We start from the raw sequence: 20,511 nt of genomic DNA on the forward strand, positions 1-20,511 counted from the left end.
TCCCAGCACTTTGGGAGGCCAAGGTGGGCAGATCACTTGAGGCCAGGAGTTCTGAGACCAGCCTGGCCAACATGTTGAAACTAAAGAGAATACAAAAACTAGCCAGGTGCAGTGACGCAGGCCTGTAGTCCCAGCCATTTGGGAGGCTGAGGCATGAGAATCACTTGAACTTGGGAAGTAGTGGTTGCAATGAGCTATGATTGCGCCACTACACTCCAGCCTGGGCAACAGAGTGAGACTGTCTCAAAAAAAAAAAAAAAAAAAAAAATTAAGAATGTGGCTATTTTTAAAAATAAAATAATTTTTAAAAAGATTTAGATTAGTATGTGACTCTACCACTTATTGGGGCAAGTTACTTAACCTGGTGACAATAATACCTCTAAATGGTTGTCAGGCATATTAAAAGATTAAAAGGAAGAACATAGTGCTTGCCTCAGTGATATATTAAATGTTTGGTTTATCCCTCATTCTCCTAGTTTCCAAATCTGACGGGACATCACTGTTTGTTTACATTTTCTAGCATGTTTGGTCACTCACTATATTATCTAAGGAGTCTTGTAAGATCTCTCCATTCCACTTACATGGTCTCTATCATAATTTAGACACAGGAATCTACTGTACTGCCTTCAGCTATAACTGTTGCTAACGCTGCAATTTTCCTCCCTGCATATTTGTGTTTAGTCCATCCTAGGTACTTTCTAATGAATGATTTATCTTCTCAAAAATATAATCACTATTTCTAAGTCATAGAATCAGCCCTGCCTTAATGTGTATTTAAATGTTTTGAATATGTCTTTTCCATAGTTAAGCCTCTGCTCACATCATTTCCTCTGATTAGAATTTAATTACCGCTTCTCTACATGTTTTGTTGCTTTTTTTGTTTTGTTTTGTTGCTTTTTTTGTTTTGTTTTGTTTTGTTTTTAATCTTTTTCTTTTTCTTTTTTTTGAGACGGAGTTTCGCTGTTGTTACCCAGACTGGAATGCAATGGCACGATCTCGGCTCACCGCAACCTCCGCCTCCTGGGTTCAAGCAATTCTCCTGCCTCAGCCTCCCGAGTAGCTGGGACTACAGGCATGCACCACCATGCCCAGCTAATTTTTGTATTTTTAGTAGAAACGGGGTTTCACCTTGTTGACCAGGATGGTCTCGATCTCTTGACCTCGTGATCCACCCGCCTCGGCCTCCCAAAGTGCTGGGATTAGGCGTGAGCCACCGCGCCCGGCTTCTTTTTTTTTTTTTTAAGATGGGGTTTAACGATGTTGGCCACTAGGATTGTCTCAGTCTCTTGACCTTATGATCCGCTCACCTCGGCCTCCCAAAGTACTGGGATTACAGGCGTGAGCCACAGCGCCCGGCCGTTTTGTTGCTTTTAAGTCTGGCAGAAATCTCCCTACCACTCTAAAATTGTTCCTTTCTTTGAACAACTGCCATTAGCCTATCAGAGTAGTAAGCCTATTAAGTAGAGTTAGAATGCGTTATTTAATGTGTACTATTCTTATCACCAAAACCAGATCAGAAATTTTGAAAGCAAAGAACTGTCTCCTTGTATCCCTGATGTTTAAACATTATTTTGTGAATCAAAGGCACGGGGCAAATTGTTACTGGCATCTTATCTGAGATGCAATATTGTATATTACATAACACGTTCCTTCAAGTTGTAAGATCTTAATGATTTAAGTACAAAGAGATGTGAAGAAGCTAAACTCGTGAATTTTTTTTTTTTTTTTTTTTTTTTGAGACGGAGCCTCACTCTATTGCCCAGGCTGGAGAGCAGTGGTGCAATCTCGGCTCACTGCAACCTCCGCCAGCCAGGTTCAAGCGATTCTCCTGCCTCAGTCTCCCCAGTAGCTGGGATTACAGGCGTACACCAACACGTCTGGCTGATTTTTGTATTTTTAGTAGAGACAGGGTTTCAACATGTTTGCCAGGCTGGTCTCGAACTCCTGATCTCAGGAGATCCACTGGCCTTGGCTCCCAAAGTGCTGGGATTACAGGCGTGAGCCACCACGCCCAGATTAAACTTGTGAATTTAACATGTTGCAGCCTCACATGAGGACACCGTATTCAACGAATGCATTGGAACTAAACTGTGACTGGGGTACAAAGCACATATTTTTGACATGTGGTTGTGACATAGCTGCTAGGATGGTGTACACAAACTGCTCACATTAAAGAAAAAGTACGGCCGGGAGCACTTTGGGAGGCCGAAGTGGGCGGATCACAAGGTCAGGAGTTCGAGACCAGTCTGGCCAATATGGTGAAACCCCGTCTCTATTAAAAATACAAAAAGTTGCAGGGCGTGGTGGGGGGCGCCTACAGTCCCAGCTACTTGGGAGGCTGAGACAGGAGAAACGATTGAAAGCGGGAAGTGGAAGTTGCAGTGAGCCGAGATCGCGCCACCGCACTCCAGCCTGGGCGACAGAGGGAGACTCTGTGTAAAAAAAAAAAAAAAGAAAAAAAGAAAAAAAAGAAAAGGTACTTTTTCTTAGCAACGTTTCTGAGGGGCATATCAAGTTATCATCGCTAACGTTACCCTATCAGGAAATGACAGTTAACAATGCAAGGAACTCTGGGGAAATGCTATTTGGTGTTTGAGTTCGCAAGACACACTACTATCCGGAGTCTTGGCAGTTCCTTCTCCATCACCCGTTCCTTCTCCATCATCCATTCCCTCACTGCTCACCCCGCTACCCACGTGCTTCTGGACACGTGTTTGCCAAAGGACTAGTTTGCATCACGTGACACAACTAGCAGGCCCCCTCCGCTCATCTATGACATTCCAAAGATGCCTGATTATTTTCCCTTCTTTAGGGAAAGCTGGTCCCAGTCGCCAACAAAACAGGGAAAGAGAACGAGAATTATGTCTTGTAGTTTTCTCCGCTAAGCTTCTTCTTCCCTGAAAGAACGCCCTTATGGCACGGCTTTTTCCTTATCGATCGGGCGTTTTCTCGGGCAGCTCACCTGCTCGGCCTGGGTCTTTCTGGACAGCAGGCGCTGGAGGTGTGCGTCACTGTCCGCCGCCGTGTCCGTGGCAGCTGCCATCCTCTGTAGGACCTGCGGCCTCGATGTCCTTCCCCCGGTGTGCCCTATTGTGGGCTCGGCTCCCGGCGGGGCGCCAGGCTGGCCATCGGGCAGCCATCTGCTCTGCCCTTCGCCCCCACTTTGGGCCCTTTCCCGGGGTTCTGGGGCAAGTTTCTGTCCTTGCCACAACCTGCTCCTCTGCCTCTGGTGGCTCCAAAACCCCGAACACGGCCTTGTTCGTGCCCCTGAGTGTGAAACCTCAGGGCCCCAGCGCCGATGGCGACGTTGGGGCCGAGCTAACCCGACCTTTGGACAAGAGTGAGTGCGGGAGCTACAGAAGATGGCAGGGGGTGGTGTCTGTCGGTCCGAGGCTGGTTGGGAGGAAGCTGCACCTCCTACCCCTGGGGACCCGAGGCCCCGTCGAGCGTTAACATCGTGCCTCTCAGTGTCTGCCTCCTTCGCTGGTGTGTGAGTCCTGCAAACAGTTTGGGACTGTGTCTGATTAATTCTTAACGTCTCGTCCCAGAAGTGGCCTTTTCTCTTTCACTGCCCTGCACTCTGGTTTAAACACTCATGTGTTGGGATGATTTGACTTTTCTTGAGTTGTTAGGTGGATGCCTGCTTCTTCTTGTATTCTTTCTCTCCCGCCCCTGAAAGGGGAATGGGATGTGGCAGTGAAAAGCCAGCTGAGACTTATTTTAGGATTCTTTGTCATTGAGTAGGCGCCAAATCATACCACACTGTTAGACTATGTGGTGGTTGTCAAGAGGAACCGGAGCCCCTCTCAAGAAACTTAACGGTCTCGTGGGGAAGGTCACGCGTATAGAAAATGAATTATAATACAAGGTGGAACGTGAGAAGGTAGAACAAGGTAGGATGTCCCAGCAGCAGGTGGTAGGTATCTTAACCATCCCTGGCTCCAGAGAAAAAAAAAGAGCGTAGCATCAGTGAGTGACAGCGAGCTTTGCTCAGCAAAACCAAGTTTAGATGGATTTGTTGACAGAGAGGTATGTGAATGTTTTCATGGTGAGTTCCCGGTTGATTAGGGAGGTAAGGGAGTTCCTCTGACCAAATGAAACTGGGAGGTTGAGGAAATGGTATCCAGGAACAGTCTCCAGGAATAGAAGGAAAAATGTCTCACTTCCACCATCGACATTGGCGCCTCCTTTTGTAAAACTAAAATACAGATTACAACGTGCTTGGGTCAGATCTTGTTTTTCAGGGCGGAAGTACAGTACTTTGACTAAACATGTGATAGAACTCAGTGTATGTTATTCTTTGACCTGTTCTTCCAAGTCAGCGTTAAGCAAGGCCTTTCACTTTACTTGGAGTTGCGAGACTGTCTTTGTTTTCTGCTGCTATACAGAATACCTCAGACTGAGAACAGTAGAGGTGTATTTGACTCATGATTCTGGAGGCCCGGATCTAATAAGGGCCTTTGGCTGCATCATTGCATGGTGGAAGGTGGAAGGGCAAGTGAGCCTGTGAGACAGAGAGAAAGGGGGCTGAACTTATCCTTTTTTCCAGGAGCCCACTAAGGAGTTGTCCTGTGATAATGGAGTCCATTCATGAGGGCACACTCCTCATGTCCTAATCACCTATTAAAGGTTCCACCTCTCAACTGTTAAAATAGCAATTAAATTTCAACATGAGTCTTGGAAAAGACGTTCAAACCATAGCAGAGACTGTATTATTTTAATAATGTAGGCCGGGCACAGTGTTTCACGCCTGTTATCTATCCCAGCAGTTTGGGAGGTCAAGGCGGGTGGATCACAAGGTCAGTTCAAGACCAGCCGGGCCAACATGGTGAAACCCCGTCTCTACTAAAAATACAAAAATTAGCCAGCTCTGGTGGTGTGCACCTGTAGTTCTAGCTACTCTGAAGGCTGAGGTGGGAGAATCGCTTGAACCTGGGAGGCGCACGTTGCAGTGAGGCAAGACTGCGCCATTGCACTCCAGCCTGGGTGACAGAGCGAGACTCTGTCTCAGAAAAAAAAAATAATAATAAATAAATAAATAAATGTAATTATTTTATAGTATTATTTATTTGTTTTTCAATTGTGAAAATGCATAATATTTACTCTTAAACTTTTTTTTTAGTTTTTTTCTTTTCTTTTTTTTTTTTTTTTTTTTTAAAGAGACAGGGTCTTCCTCTGTTACCCAAGCTGGAGTGTAATGGTGTGATCACAGCTCACTGTGACCTCCAACTTCCAGGCTCAAGCAGCCCTCCTGCCTCAGCCTTCCAAGTAGCTAGCAATACAGGCTTGCATCACCATGCCTGGAGAATTTTAAAATTTTTTGTAGAGATGGGGTCTTGCTATGTTGCCCAGGCTGTTCTCAAACTCCTGGGCTCCAGGGATCCTTCTGCCATGGCCTCCCAAAGCACTGAGATTACAGGCCTGAGCCAATGCACCCAGCCAGTATTAATTATTTTTAAGTGCATAGTTCACTAGTGTTAAGTATATTGACATTGTTGCAAAATAGATGATAACTTTTTCATCTTGCAGAGTTGAAACTCAAACAATAGTTTACCCATTAAAGAATAATTTTCCATTTATTTTGTATTATTTGCAGGCGTAACTTAATTTAGATGAGATAGTTTGCCTTGTTGTTTTCAAATGTTGATAAATTCTTATTTTCTGCAGCCATTCCAGTTTACCTGAAAATATAAATGTCTTTGCTGCTTCCGGTAAGAAGATAGAATGGAGACATAGGTTTGTCAGCACTAGATTTTCTTCTGGTGGAGAATCCTTAGATACCTCATTGGGTCTGTGTGCCAGGTGATTTTTCATCTCCTTTGACTGGGATTGGTCCAGATGTTGAATTTACTAGAATGATTTTTCAGTACTGCAGAAGGGGCTACAGAAGATGATGAATTACTACACTGCGATATACCCACATGGTTAAGGTGTCAGATTTCCACTTTGTTTAGCAACTGGGATAAGAAGCTGGCACTTTTCAATCTCTTTTGCCTATTCATAGCTCAAAAAGTTGAGGTACTTAAAGGCTTTGTCCTGCATCATCTTGCTGCCTTATTCTGTGCTTGCTATTTTCTCTCATTTTCTCTCTCCCCCTCGATAATTCAGTATTCCCCTCAGATCTTTGTCTCTACCCTGGACCTCTCTCCTTCACCCTAGACCTATCCATCACGCTGCCTACCAGGTATCTCCACTTGTCTTTCTTAAACACACCTCACCTTAGCATGTCAAGACAACTTACCTTCCCCTCAGCCTGCTCCTCCAGGTGCTCAGATCAAAACCTGGTAGTCTTTATTTTTTCATCCCTCACCTCCTACATCTAACAATCAGAGAAAACCCCTTGTTGATTCTACCTCATAAATATTGAATTCATTCATTCTCCACTGCAACCAACTTAGCTTAAATTGCCGGCTTCCATCTTTTGACTGGACTTCACATATGGCCCCTAGGTGTCTCCTCATATGCCTTTGATCTCTCCATTCTATTCTCTACCTGCAGTCAGAATGTTCTTTTAAAAAGACTAGGCTGGGCGCTGTGGCTCACGCCTGTGATCCCAGCACTTTGGGAGGCCCAGGAGCTCAAGACAAGCTGGGGCAACATGGTGAAACCCCATCTCTACCAAAAAAATACAGAAATTAGGCGGGCATGTTGGTGTGCGCCTATAGGTCAGCTACTTGGGAGGCTGAGGTGGGAGGATTGCTTGAGCCTGAGAGGTGGAGGTTTCAGTGAGCCGAGATTACACTACCACATTCCAGCCTGGGTAACAAGAGTGAGGCCCTGTCTCAAAAAAAAAAAAAGATATAATTTTAATTTATGCCAGAAAGCTTACCCTTTGAAATTGTATAATTCATTAGGTTTTAGTATATTTGCCGGATTTTACAATCATCACCATAATTTCATTTTAGAACATTTTTATCACCCTGAAAAGAAACCTGATATATGTTAGCAAGTCACTCTCTAGTCCCCTAGTCCCCAGACAACCACTAATCCACATTCTGTCTAGTGATTCACCTGTTTTATATATTTCATATCAATAGTGTCATATAGTATGTGGTCTTTTGTAACTGCCTTCTTTCACTTAGCATAATGAGAAATTTCACATTTTGGAAGCATTTTAATTTGAGTAAAGAGGCATGAATCTTACATAACATCATAGTGTTAGTCACAGAAAATAGGTTAATTCTAAATAAATGTGATCTGTCTTTAGTTAATATCGAGTTTATAGGTCAGCAGAATTTTCCCAAGCAATTGCACGTGCTTTTTTCCAATTTTTTGTTTGTCATTGATTTTTCTACCCTTGATACTAGGAAACTGTTGTCCCCTCTCAGTACAAAGTAACAGAGACCCAGAAATCTGAGAATAGCTGCCTGTGATCTGCAATACACACACACACACACACACACACACACACACACACACACACACACGCATGCACGCATCTGTGCGCGCACGCATCTGCACGCGCGCGCACGTGTGTGTATATTTAGTCATGGGCAAATCTAGTGGCTAAAACCAGTGATTCTGAAATTTCCTCATTCTGTCAGATGAAGTTTTGTTAGTGGAATGCTTTGTTCAGGCTTGATTTCTTCAATGGGTGTTGTGTTTGTTGGGCTGTGTGAAAATGTGGTTGGTACATTTGTGGAAGGTAAAAATTACAGGCTACTCAGCCTTTCTGAATTTCATGGGTAAAGCCTGTGTACTCCTGTTGGCTTCTAGAAATACATACTGTGTGGCTAAATCGGTAAAATGTTTATTGAATAATGCTGTAGTATTTTAACATATACAACTGTAATACAGTCTCATCCTGATTAATTTAAAATATTTTTGCTATAAGATTATTGATTCATAGTGATGTCACCCTTGAAATACAGTCACCTAACCCTTGTTTGAGTAATTCCATTGGTAAGGAGCTCTCACTTTTCCCTGTTCTAATTGTTAGGAAGTTCTTGTATAAATTCCACTGAAATCTGCTCCCACTGACTTCAGTTATGCCATCTAGAACAAAACAAGTGTCATCTGTCCTCCCTGAAATTGTCATCCTCGAAACTAAAGATCATCCTGGCTCCCTTAGTCACTTTAACAAAAGCATGAGGTTATGGTCCTTGCTGTATTGGTTGTCTTTCTGGATGCGTTTTAGCTGCTCTCTGTTTGGATATGCAGAATGGTTGTAAGTGAACCACAGTGTGGCTGTTTATAAGTGGCCTGGTGAAGGCTGGAGGCTGCCTCTGATCTGGAGTGTGTTGCTTATTTCCTCTGCAGTATAACAGAGTGTTGCACTGCTTGACTCGATTTTTCTAAACACTCCCATCACATATCAATCCATAAAGAAGGATCAACTAAAACCTTCAAGTTCTTGCAACACTCATTAGACTGCTGCCTTTGGTGTTACTGCGTTGTTTCTTTTGCCTTTGTTTCAGCATCTATCTAAGATAAGGAAACAGATGTTAAATTTTGATATATCTCTTCTAGATGAAGTAAAGGGGATCTTAGACAAATTTTACAAGAGGAAAGAAGTTCAGAAACTGGGTGCTGATTATGGACTTGATGGTAAGGCCCAAAACATCTTCCTAGATATATTTTATTACCTCTTACAGTACAGCTTGGTCAGGATTGTGCAGCCCCTTGTGTGACATGGAAATAAGTACATTCTTGTAGTCTTGAGACACGTCCCTGCCCTTTGCTTCTGGCTGGGCAGGAGACTGGCGAGGCTCACCTGGTAAGCCATATTGCGCAGCAAAGGAGCTGCAGGTATAGCCTTCCTTCATGCCGTGCCAGGACTTCAGTTTTAGCCCAGATCATAATAAACCAGCTGTACTACCAAAAAAAAAAAAAAAGAGAAAAGACTGGTGAGTTTGGTGTGGTGTGTATGTGTATTTTTTAAAATGAAAACTAAGCCGTACATCTTTTAATTTTGTGTCTCTACAGCTCGTCTCTTCCACCAAGCTTTCATAAGCTTTAGAAATTATATTATGCAGTCTCATTCCCTGGATGTGGACATTCACATTGTTTTGAATGATATTTGCTTCGGTGCAGGCAAGTGCTTAGAGAATTTTAAAAATCCTATTGACCATGCCTTCTGTTTCTTCCCATACTTCATGTTTATTTCTCCAGAAAGGCTTATTTGGTTTAGAATGGGTCTGGTAACATCCTCTGTAAATAATTCAGTGCTTTGACAGTTTGACTTCTAGGTTGTTTGCCTTTATATTGGGTCCCTGAGCTAGTTGTTACATCACCCATATGTCTTAGACTGGAGGAAGACTGGGGCCACAGTGAAATAAGCTGTCATACAAGTTAGAATTAGTGCATAGCAGATTCCATCTGTTTCTACCACTGGCTTCCTTCTGCCTCATATCAGGACAAAGTTCTTACTATAAAAGAAGAAAAAAGTGAGAATATCGTCATTTTATTCCCACGGCAGTTTGGCTTTGGTTATGTATTTGACTCTTAGACCTGCACCTTGTGCCCAGCACTGAGGATACAGCGCTGAATGGGACATGCTCCAGGCCCCTCTAAGAGCCACAAAGATGTGGAGAATTCATGCTCAGGAGCAAACACATGTTTTGCTTGTCTGTGGTTTTCAAAGTTTAAAAAATGTTTATACCTTCTTCTCTGTAATGTATATGTCTAGGTTCTTTATTTTTAACTTTCACCAGTGCTAATCTTTGCCTGTTTGTACTAAAGGAGTAGAATGTGGTGGTTGCTAGCCAATTTCCTGTTTTCCTGAAGATACAGATGAAATTAAAAGGAAAAAATAAGACAAAACAGGATCCCAGAAAAGGATAAGGTCCCTAACTTCAGGACTTTTCTACTTTTTTTCCCTTCTTTAAATGTAGATCGCACATGTTAATACAGTGTTTTATTTTCCAGCTCATGTGGATGACTTATTTCCATTTTTCTTGAGACATGCCAAACAAATATTTCCTGTGTTGGAATGTAAGGATGATCTACGTAAAATCAGCGACTTAAGAATACCACCTAACTGGTTAGTTTCTCCATTCGTGGATTTGAAATTTTTCAGTTTCTAATCTTGGGTGATTAGTGATCATTTTTTTTTAATTGTATTCTAGATAACAAATTTTAAGGAGTCTGGATTAGGTTGTTTTCCTAAAAGGAAAAAAAAGGAGGCAATTAACTCTGTTAGGCAATTAACTGGTATCTCACCATGATCCAGATTGAGTGTGGTTTTAGGTTTTATTAGGGCAGATCTAGAATAGCCCTGACTTAAGGATGTTGTTCTTAAGCCTATGGCCTTTCTGGTGTCTTAGCTGAGTGCCTGGGTGTTAATGAGTTCTTTCTACCGTGGCTGGAACTGCAACATCCCCTAGCATTTGAGACGTCTTTGAGACTTTCCACTCAAACCCCTGGTAGGCTGCTCTTTCCTAGACCCTGTTGATTCTTACCTTGTACAAGGTTAGCCCAGCACTTGGCCAGAAACTCACAGGGAACCCCCACACAGAATTCCAGGCTCTCCTTCTGTGCACCCTTCTCTTCCACACTCTGTTCTTCACGTTTTAGCTGCTGAAGCAGCTCAGAACTTGATCTCTGCTGCACGCTTCAGTAGGACTGTCTACCTCCCTCTGCTGTACTGGGGTGCAGTAAGGCTTATCTCAAGTGTTCTTTTCTTTCAGGGATTGCAGTCCTGCACTGCCTGTGGCCCATGTCCCCACACATTTACTGCATATATTTCCCCCCACTTTGTACTTGTTTTTAGTGGGAGGGCAAGTCAAGTGCCAGTTATTCCACCATGGCCAGAGGTAGAAGACTCCATTATTGTATTTGCATATGTTTGGAATTCAGGGGCCTGGGAACGTTTGCTTTTAGAGTCATATGTTTAGAGCGGTGGGAATGATGTGAACATAGGTACAGAACTGATAGCAGTTTAAGTTTATTTTTAGTAACCCCTGAGAAAAAGAGATTTATACAATGGGAAAAATATTCAAGACATTAATTTGCGTTTGGGTTTTTTGGTCCTCTAGTTAGTAAATGCCATTCTTGGAAACCAGTCATTATTTTAATGTAGATATGAAACCCATTGTTTAATTTAGTTTTTCAAAGACTTGATCTTGTGAAGATTAAGAGGATATTTCATTTGGAATTTGTTTCAATTGGTATCTTTGCCAGGATGGATTTTGAGGTTAAATGGGATTAAGCCGTTTACCTACTCATGTTTTAGGTACCCAGACGCTAGAGCCATGCATCGGAAGATAATATTCCATTCAGGCCCCACAAACAGTGGAAAGACTTATCATGCAATCCAGAAATACTTCTCAGCAAAGTCTGGAGTATATTGTGGCCCTTTAAAATTACTGGCACATGAGATCTTCGAAAAGAGTAATGCTGCTGTCAGTATATTACCAATTGCTCATGTTTTTGTTTTTGTTTTTTAATTTTCTTTTTCAGAGGGAGTGGGAAAAGATGTTTGTAGTAATTTACTGTTAACAAAAAATTACCATATTTTATTGTATCTAAGAAGCTATCAATTGTAAGATGTACCATTATTTTATGTACAATTAAGAAAAAAATGCTACCAACTGAACTCTGACATGTTATCAATTCTTAAGATGCACCTTGATTTCAGAGATACAAAAACGTGAAAACATGTGCCCAGTAGAATGAAAGACAATATTGAAGAACACTTTACTTATAGAGAGAAATGCAGAAAGTGAATAAGCTTGAACTTATTACCCCACCTCATCATATCTTAACATTTCATCATACTTGCTTCACTTACTTTTTTAAGAAATAAAATATTGTTGATATAGTCGAAACTCTGAAGTCCTTTGCCCCCTCAGAATTAAGCACTACTCTATGATATGTAATTTACCTTTTATAAATTAGACCTCTGATGCTATCAGCCAGAACTAATGATAAAGACTGAAGCCACCTTTTCAAAACTGAAAGGACTGAAGCCCTGTGGTCTGAGGCATCATTTTCACTAAATGGGCTATGTTTTTATTCATTGTTTTATTATGACTTTATAATGTGAACTTAACCAGTTTTGGTATGTAATTTACATTCTCTCTCTTTTTTTTTCTGAACAATTTGAGTAATTTACATGCATAGTGCCTCTTTGCTGTAAATACTTGAGAATATATTTCCTCAGAACAGACTTTTACCATAACCATGGGTTATTTGTCTGAAGCAGAACATTTAATATTGATTACTCTTACTGAATCACAGTCCATACTCAGATTTCATCAATTGTCCAATTACACCCCATCGTCCACCCTTCCAGGGTTCTTTTCAGGGTCTCACACTGTTTTTAGTTGTCATAGCTCTAATTCCATTCATCTTGGACAGTTCCTCAGTCTTACTTTGTCTTTTGTAACCTGTACGTTTTGAAAGACTACAGGTCAATTGTGTTGTAAACTGTCCCTCAGTTAGGATATGGCTAGTATTTCCCCATGATTTGATTCAGGCCACTATGATGACTGGCCTGGACTTCCCTAGATTTAGCACCAAGAATCCTCCATTCTGGGGAGCCCATTAGTCTTGGACTAACCACATCACCCTGACATAGCATTGATGTTGGTCCCTTTCAGGGAATTATAATAGGAGGTCTTTACATTCTTAAATTGTATTTATAATGTTCTTGAATATAGAAACAACTCGTTCATTTTAATAAAGTCAAATAGTTCAGAGATGTACAAAGTTAAAATATGAAACTGCTGCAGTGTCTCATGCTTTTGTTTCCTGAGGATTTAGCTGATTTGAGATGTTTCAAAGTTCACCTAGGTTATGTAAGAGAGTGGCTCTTATTTTACTTTATTTTTTATAAAAGGGAAAAAGCATTGGGAATGTTTTAACAGTGAAACAAACTGATTTGCTGGTAGTGGAGAGAATGCTCTGTTAAATATCCAAAACCTATTTTTCCATTATTTTCAAGATAGAAATAATTCTAGGTTTTTTTTTTCTATTCATTCTAGGGTGTGCCATGTGACCTGGTGACAGGTGAGGAGCGTGTGACAGTTCAGCCAGATGGGAAACAGGCTTCACATGTTGCTTGTACAGTTGAGATGTGCAGTGTTACAACTCCTTGTATGTATATATTGTTTAAGAAACTATGGTTTGGTATTTTTAATTTTAAAATACACTTGAAATGTGAAATATGATTTTTGTATGTGTGAAGAAAAAATTTAAAAATCTAGAAAAAGAAGAGAATAAGTATGACAAGCATGCAGTCAGCCACCACTGACAAATGCTTGCACTTGAAATTCTTTCCCTTTTTCTCTTAAAAGAGCTAAAACGTTAATCAGTATAATTGAAACTTCCTTTGTGCCACACTCCAGTTTTAATTCCTCTCTCTACTTTTGTTCTAACTGATAACAAATATTTGGTGTGTATAGTTTTCCTGTCTCTTTTCAGGATATATATCGTTGATATGTATTACTTATCAATATTTTAGATTGTGTTTTAAAACATTTATGTGATTATTATATTGTTATTATTGTTCTGCTACTTGCTTAGTCCACAAACGTGTTTAGATCTAGTCTTGTTGAATTACCTATAGCTACATATCTGTAGTTAATTCATTTAAATTATTTTATAGTATTCCATCTTAGGACTGAAATGATTTCTTCCCCAGTTAAAGGATATTTAGGTTGTTTAAAGTTTTTGCCTATGATGTATGGTGCCACAGTGAGCTTCTATTTAAAGTTTTTGGGTTTGTTTTTTTTTTTTTTTTTTTGAGTCACTGTGTCATTCAGACTGAAGTGCAGTGGTGCGGTCATGGCTCACTGCAGCCTCAACCTCCTGGGCTCAAGTGATCCTTCTGCCTTAGCCTCCTAGTTGTAGCCACCTTAGCTACAACTACAGGTGTGACCCACCACACCCAGCTAACTTTTTATTAATACATTTTTTGTGGAGATGGGTTCTTGCTGTGTTGCCCAGACTGGTCTCTAATTCCTGGCCTCGAGTGATCATCCGACTTTGGCCTCCCAAAGTGGTGGGATTCAGGTGGAACCCAGCACACCTGGCCTTAACATTTAAGTGAAAATTAACTTTTTTCTTATTATGTAAGAAATATTATCTTTGTTATTGAAAATATAAAAATGTAAAAAAAGAAAATATAAAAATGCAAGCAAGCAAAGAGAAGAAAACAAACCTACATAATTTCCCAGTCCCACTGATCCAGAATCAACAAGTGTTAATTAACCCTCTGGTATATATTTTCCAGACTTTGTTAATATTTGTGTTCCTGTTGTGTATGCATATAGTTGTGTATGCATATAGTTCATGGTGAGTGTATATATTAAATATGAATGTACTTTACTATTTGGTAGCTTGCTTTTTTCCATTTTAACAATCAACTTCATGAGATGAATAGTTTTTTAAAAATCAGTGTATTGTAAAATAATGCATTGTACTATAGCACAGAAGTTTATAAATCAGAATTTCTTCTCTACATCCTCTCTTCTAGCCTTGGTTGTACATACCCAGATCACAAAGTACTTTTTTTTTTTTTTTGTGAGGCAGGGTCTCACTCCTGTTGTCCAGATAGGAGGGCAGTGGCCTGATCACGGCTCATTGCAATCACGACCTCCTGGGCTCAAACAATCCTCCCACCTCATTTAAAAATTTTTTTTCGGCCGGGCACGGTGGTTCACGCCTGTAATCCCAGCACTTTGGGAGGCTGAGGCGGGTGGATCATGAGGTCTCGATCTCTTGATCGAGACCATCCTGGTCACCACGGTGAAACCCCGTCTCTACTAAAACTACAAAAAATTAGTTGGGCATGGTGGTGCGTGCCTGTAATCCCAGCTACTCAGGAGGCTGAGGCAGGAGAATTGCCTGAACCCAGGAGGCGGAGGTTGCGGTGAGCCAAGATCGCGCCATTGCACTCCAGCCTGGGTAACAAGAGCGAAACTCTGTCTCAAAAAAAAAAAAAAAAATTTTTTTTTGTAGAAACAAGGTCTCACTTTGTTGCCCAGGCTGGTCTGAAACTCCTAGGCTCAAGCAATCCGCCTCACTTCGGCCTCCCAAAGTGCTGGGATTACAGGCATGAGCCACCATGTCCAGCCATAATAAGTAATTTCTAATCTGGTGATTTTTCAATATACAATGAGCTTTCTTTACTTTCCTAAGTATACAATTAATAAGCATATTAATTGTACTTTTTAAAATGTTCTCTTTTCAATTCTTTGGTATTTGGGGAAGAAAATAAAAATATATGAATTACAGGGAATAGAATAATATGTTTGGAAGCATTTTAGCTTTAGAAAATAAGACGAGACATGAATTTTTGCCATAGTGATGGGCTTAATACCCCAAAGAATGAGCATGGCTAGAGCCCAAGGAATTATTCCTTCACTTCACTTTCTACCCCTGAGAGCTGCCTGGTTTCCTGTTGTAGAGATGCTTCATTAGTAAATGAAGGGCTGTCTCCTCCTTGTTCTGAAACTCGCTGCCTTCTTTTACTTCTGTATAGATGTGGTATTTCTTATCAGGCAAATTCTCCAGGCTGTCTCTTATATTGTAAAAAATAGGACAAATAGAACTGTTCCATTTAGGAGGCAGTGTGGTATAGTAGGTAAAAGTATGGACTTGGAGCTGGGTGTGGTGACTTGCGCCTGTTAATTCCAGCTACTTGAGAGGTTGAGATAGGAGGATCGTTGGAGGCCAGGAGTTCAAGGCTAGCCTGAGCAACATAGCAAAACCCTCATTGTTAAAGAAAATGTTTTTAAAATTAGCTGGTCATGGTGCTATGTGCCTGTAGTCCCATCTACTCGGAAGCTGAGGCAGGATGATTGCTTGAGCGCAGGAGTTCGAAGTTACATTGAGCTATGATTGTGCCACTGGACTCAGCCTGTGTGATGGAGTGAGACACCGTTAGGAAGATCATTTTCACCTAGGGGTGCAAGGCCAGCCTGAGCAACATAGTGAGACCCTGTATCAAAATTTAAAAAAAAAAAAAAAAAAAAAAAAAAGGCCGGGCACAGTGGCTCATGCCTATAATCCCAGCATTTTGGGAGGCCAGGGCAGGTGGATCACGAGGTCAGGAGATCAAGGCCATTCTGGGCAACATGGTGAAATCCTGTCTCTACTAAAAATACAAAAATTAGCTGAGTGTGGCAGCATAGTCCCAGCTACTCGGGAGGCCGAGGCAGGAGAATCGCTTGAACCTGGGAGGCAGAGGTTGCAGTGAGCCAGGATCACGCCAGTGCATTCCAGCCTGGCAACAGAGCGAGACTCGATCTCAAAAAAAAAAAAATTAATTAAAAAGAGTAGGCTAGGCCGGGCGCGGTGGCTCAAGCCTGTAATCCCAGCACTTTGGGAGGCTAAGGCGGGTGGATCACAAGGTCAGGAGTTTGAGACCAGCTTGGCCAAGATGGTAAAACCCTGTCTCTACTAAAAATATAAAAGTTAGCCACATGCAGTAGCAGGTGTCTGTAATCCCAGCTTCTTGGGAGGCTGAGGCAGGAGAATCACTTGAACCCAGGAGGCGGAGGTTGCAATGAGCCGAGATCCCGCCATGCATTCTAGCCTAGGCGACAGAGTAAGACTTGGGGCAAGTTACTTAGTTTCTCTGGGCCTTTGACTTTTCGGTCAAATGGAGATAGTGATAATACTTAACCTCATAGATTTGTTGTATTAAAGGAGGAGGTGTAATTATAAAACACTTAGAACAAACCTGCCAGAAAACAGGAACCCAGTATGTGGTGGTGATGGTGAATGCTTGAATTTTGGTGTTGGAATTTGTTTATAATAGTATTTAAGTAGATGATATTGCTCACATTAACTTTTTTATTTTAAGACAAAGTGGCTGTAATTGATGAAATTCAAATGATTAGAGATCCAGCTAGAGGATGGGCCTGGACCAGAGCGCTTCTAGGTTGGTGGTCTTAATGCTATAAAACCCACACTTCATGACATCTGCACTGAGATGCATATTTATCTGCTTGCCATTGCCAGATAGAATCACCTAGATTCTTTCTTTTTGACATGAAAGTCAGCTAAGTGTGAGTTTTTATTTTCTAAATGTTATTTTAATAATAGGAAATCCATTTTTTCCTGTTACAAAACTAGTATAAACATGTAATCAAAGTTAAAATGTTCAAATCTCATCATATTTACACAACTACAATTTATGTTTTGATGTGTTTCATGCTAGTCTTTTTTTTTTTTTTGTATGTGTTTTGTATGCGTGTACGGTGTTTTGAGAACATCTAATTTTGTATCTTGCTTTTTTCACTTCTGTTTTTCATGTGATGTGTTTTCATATTACATATGAATACAATCTCATATGTCCATTGAAGGGCAATACTGTAATTTGCTCCATAGAGTTGAACGTTATTTTACCTGTTACTAATAATGCTGCCGTAAAAATCTCTGTGGCCAAAGCTTTTTATTTTTTGAGACGGGGTCTTGCTTTAATGCCCAGGTTGGAGTGTGGTGGCGTGGTCATGTCTCACTGCAGCCTTGACCTCCTGGGCTCAAGCAGTCCTCCCATTTCAGCCTCCCAAGTAGCTGGGACCACAGGTGTTTGCTACCATGCCTAGTTAATTTTTAAATTTTTTGTAAAAACAGAGTCTCCCTATGTTGCCCAGGCTGGTCTTGAACTCCTGGGCTCAAGTACTCTTCCCACCTCAGCCTCACCAAATGTTGGGATTACAGGCATTAGCCATGACACCCAGATTATTGAGTAGCTGGGATTACAGGTGCCTGCCACCATGCCTGGCTAATTGTGTATTATTAGTAGAGATAGGGTTTCTCCATGTTGGTCAGATTGGTCTTGAACTCGCAACCTCAGGTGATCCGCCTGCCTCAGCCTCTTGAAGTGCTGGGATTACAGGCGTGAGCCACTGCACCTGGCCTGAGAGATATTTTTGTAAATACTTGGTAAGGTTGTAAAGCAATATGTAAGCCAATGTAAAGTACTTTGGCTATGTAAAATGTTGCATATTTAATTATAAATCTTTAAAATTCAGAAACCCAGTTTTGCATTGACAGGACTCTGTGCTGAAGAAATTCATTTGTGTGGAGAACCTGCTGCTATTGACCTGGTGACGGAGCTTATGTTCACAACGGGAGAGGAAGTGGAGGTATTCGATTAGATGCTTTGTTCTCCAGGTAGCATATCAAATAGTCCAGCATACCTAGGCAGTGGTTTCAGAGGCCCTAGATAATGCCAAAATCAGAACTCAACTAAAAAGAAAGATTTATTTTCTTGTGACCAACTAAATCATATATATTTGATTGAACCTCATGATCTGAAGTTCTGACAGAGTGATCACAGCATAGGTCTTCTAAGAGTACAAGAAATTCTTCCCTTCTTGACAAAACCTTGTGGGGATTGAGTAGATCAAATTAAATAAATCAGGACTCTTAAGCGTCTGAGAGCATTCTCAGACTTCTAAGCAAGTTTTTCATTTTCAAAGTCTTGTATGTCAGATATTGGGGCCTTTTATACATATCTAATTGCCAGACACAGTTTATATTCTTTTTTCAGATTCTTAGAATTGAGAGTAACTGGTTTCCTTTTAAGCCTAATTCTCTTTTTCTTTATCCGAGTTCTGTAATAAAATGAAGAATTCTCCTTTTTTTTTGAGGCAAAGTCTCACTCTGTTACCCAGGCTGGAGTGCTGTGGTGCAATCACAACTCACTGCAGCCCCAGCCTCCTGGGCTCAAGTGATCCTCCCACTTTAGCCTCCCAAATAGCTGGGACTACAGGTGTGTGCCACCATGCCTGTCTAATTTTTAATTTTTTTGTTCCAAGGGCATCTCACCATGTTACCCAGGCGGGTCTTGAGCTCCTGTGCTCAAGCAGTTCTCCCACCTTGGCCCCCCAAAGTGCTGGGATTACAAGCATGAGCCAAGGAAATAATTTTGAATTAGCCTGTTATTTTAGTTTTGTGCCCAGCTTTCAAGGTTTGGGAAAAAAATATACACACACACTCACACACACACATAAGCACTCTCACTTCCCAGAAAATTGAAGTTAAGGAGAGATAGTGGAATATAGTGGAATAAATTTTGGAGTCCATTCTATGTTTTGCCCTTCTTCGCTTTGCATTCTTTAGGCAAATCACAGAAGGTTAGACTTGCAAACTGCCTCGGACATTAATCTTTTATTGGGCTCAGTTTTACTATTTTATAAAATGGAAATAACGGTTAATAACCCTTCTGAACCTAACACATTGCCATGAAAATTAAATATATGAGACAAAGCTTTGAAAATATATGAAACACTGTATCTCACCTTCTTAATTTAGAGACGTCAAGAAGTGATGGTTAACACTTAAAATATCAAAATAAATGTTTTTCTGTGTTTTCTTTTGAAGACCATTGGTACTTACCAATTTTTAGCTGCTCTTAACTGCATTGCAAGCTTTTCACTTAATTACTAGTCACAAGAAGTTGACTTAGGTGTGTCATTTTGCCATTTCATGTCTTTATTGTAGGTTCGAGACTATAAGAGGCTTACCCCCATCTCTGTGCTGGACCATGCACTAGAATCTTTAGATAACCTTCGGCCTGGGGACTGCATTGTCTGTTTTAGCAAGAATGATATTTATTCTGTGAGTCGGCAGATTGAAATTCGAGGATTAGAATCAGCTGTTATATATGGCAGTCTCCCACCCGGTAATTGACTTTCATTGTGACAAGATATGAAGTCTTTTATCTTTGCAATTTATGTTGAGATATGTATAGAAAACATAGTAAACAATACTGAATTAAGCTGCTTGATGTATTGGTGATTTGTTAAACGTCATATAAAATAATTTTCTATTTCATCTTAGTGGAAATAGAAGTATTTTAATTATAGCTCTTGTTGCTGCTATTATTAGACTATATCTTAAATGCCGAGTTTATTATTTTCTTACAGAAACGTCATTGAAATCTAGACTTGACCATGTCCTTTAAGTTGTAGTCCTGAAATCTGTGTCCTCAGGAATGATAAGGCTAGTGTGGGGGGGGATTGTGTTGCTATATGACGGAGTATTTGAAGGAATGGATTTAAAGGATAAGTGGCTTCTTGAGGATATAAAGAAATAAAAGTTTGAAACAGTAAAGGTTTTGTCATTAAAAATGGGAAGAGGAGGTGAGGGTTTCCAAGATGTATTTAGCATGATGTAATAAAAGACTACTTATTTAACATAAATTGTTCTTATTTTAGGGGCCAAACTTGCTCAGGCAAAAAAGTTTAATGATCCCAATGACCCTTGCAAAATCTTGGTTGCCACAGATGCAATTGGCATGGGTCTTAATTTGTAAGTAATTTGTTTTTAATAAGCATGAATATTCAGTGAGAGTTGGGTGGTGGTTTTTTGTTTTTCAATTTTCTAATTGCCATTAATGACCAAACACTTTGATTTAGGAGAATAAATATTATAGGATAGATTTGAGATTTATCTTGCCTCCACCTACTGAGGGAATAAAAAGAAAATATTAAATAGCACTAGGACTTTTTTAGAGACAGGGTCTTGCTCTGTTGCCCAGGCTGGAGTGCAGTGATACAACTGCTGCTCAGTGCAGTTTTGCACTCTTGGGCCCAAGCAATCCTCCTGCCT

General features: G+C 40.7%; 1 protein-coding gene across 3 annotated transcripts in view; it reads left to right on the top strand.

The window, feature by feature from the left end:
• The first annotated feature begins 2,982 nt into the window (after positions 1-2,982).
• Positions 2,983-20,511, top strand: part of SUPV3L1 (Suv3 like RNA helicase) — a 29,156-nt gene continuing 11,627 nt past the window's right edge. For 2 of the 3 annotated variants that reach the window (XM_032256178.1, XM_032256177.1), the window contains exons 1-10: positions 2,983-3,340; positions 8,470-8,547; positions 8,926-9,033; positions 9,868-9,982; positions 11,174-11,342; positions 12,927-13,038; positions 16,754-16,831; positions 17,950-18,041; positions 19,402-19,582; positions 20,118-20,211. In XM_032256178.1, the coding sequence (XP_032112069.1) occupies positions 3,067-3,340; positions 8,470-8,547; positions 8,926-9,033; positions 9,868-9,982; positions 11,174-11,342; positions 12,927-13,038; positions 16,754-16,831; positions 17,950-18,041; positions 19,402-19,582; positions 20,118-20,211 (1,301 nt within the window). In that variant the 5' untranslated portion in view covers positions 2,983-3,066. Of the gene's footprint in view, positions 3,341-5,661; positions 5,803-8,469; positions 8,548-8,925; positions 9,034-9,867; positions 9,983-11,173; positions 11,343-12,926; positions 13,039-16,753; positions 16,832-17,949; positions 18,042-19,401; positions 19,583-20,117; positions 20,212-20,511 lie in introns of those variants that run through there. The other variant, XM_032256179.1, reaches the window with a different exon arrangement.

Source organism: Sapajus apella, unplaced genomic scaffold (genome assembly GCF_009761245.1).
Source record: "Sapajus apella isolate SASKATOON/1434 unplaced genomic scaffold, GSC_monkey_1.0 scaffold94, whole genome shotgun sequence".
Classification (NCBI taxonomy): Eukaryota; Metazoa; Chordata; class Mammalia; order Primates; family Cebidae; genus Sapajus; species Sapajus apella.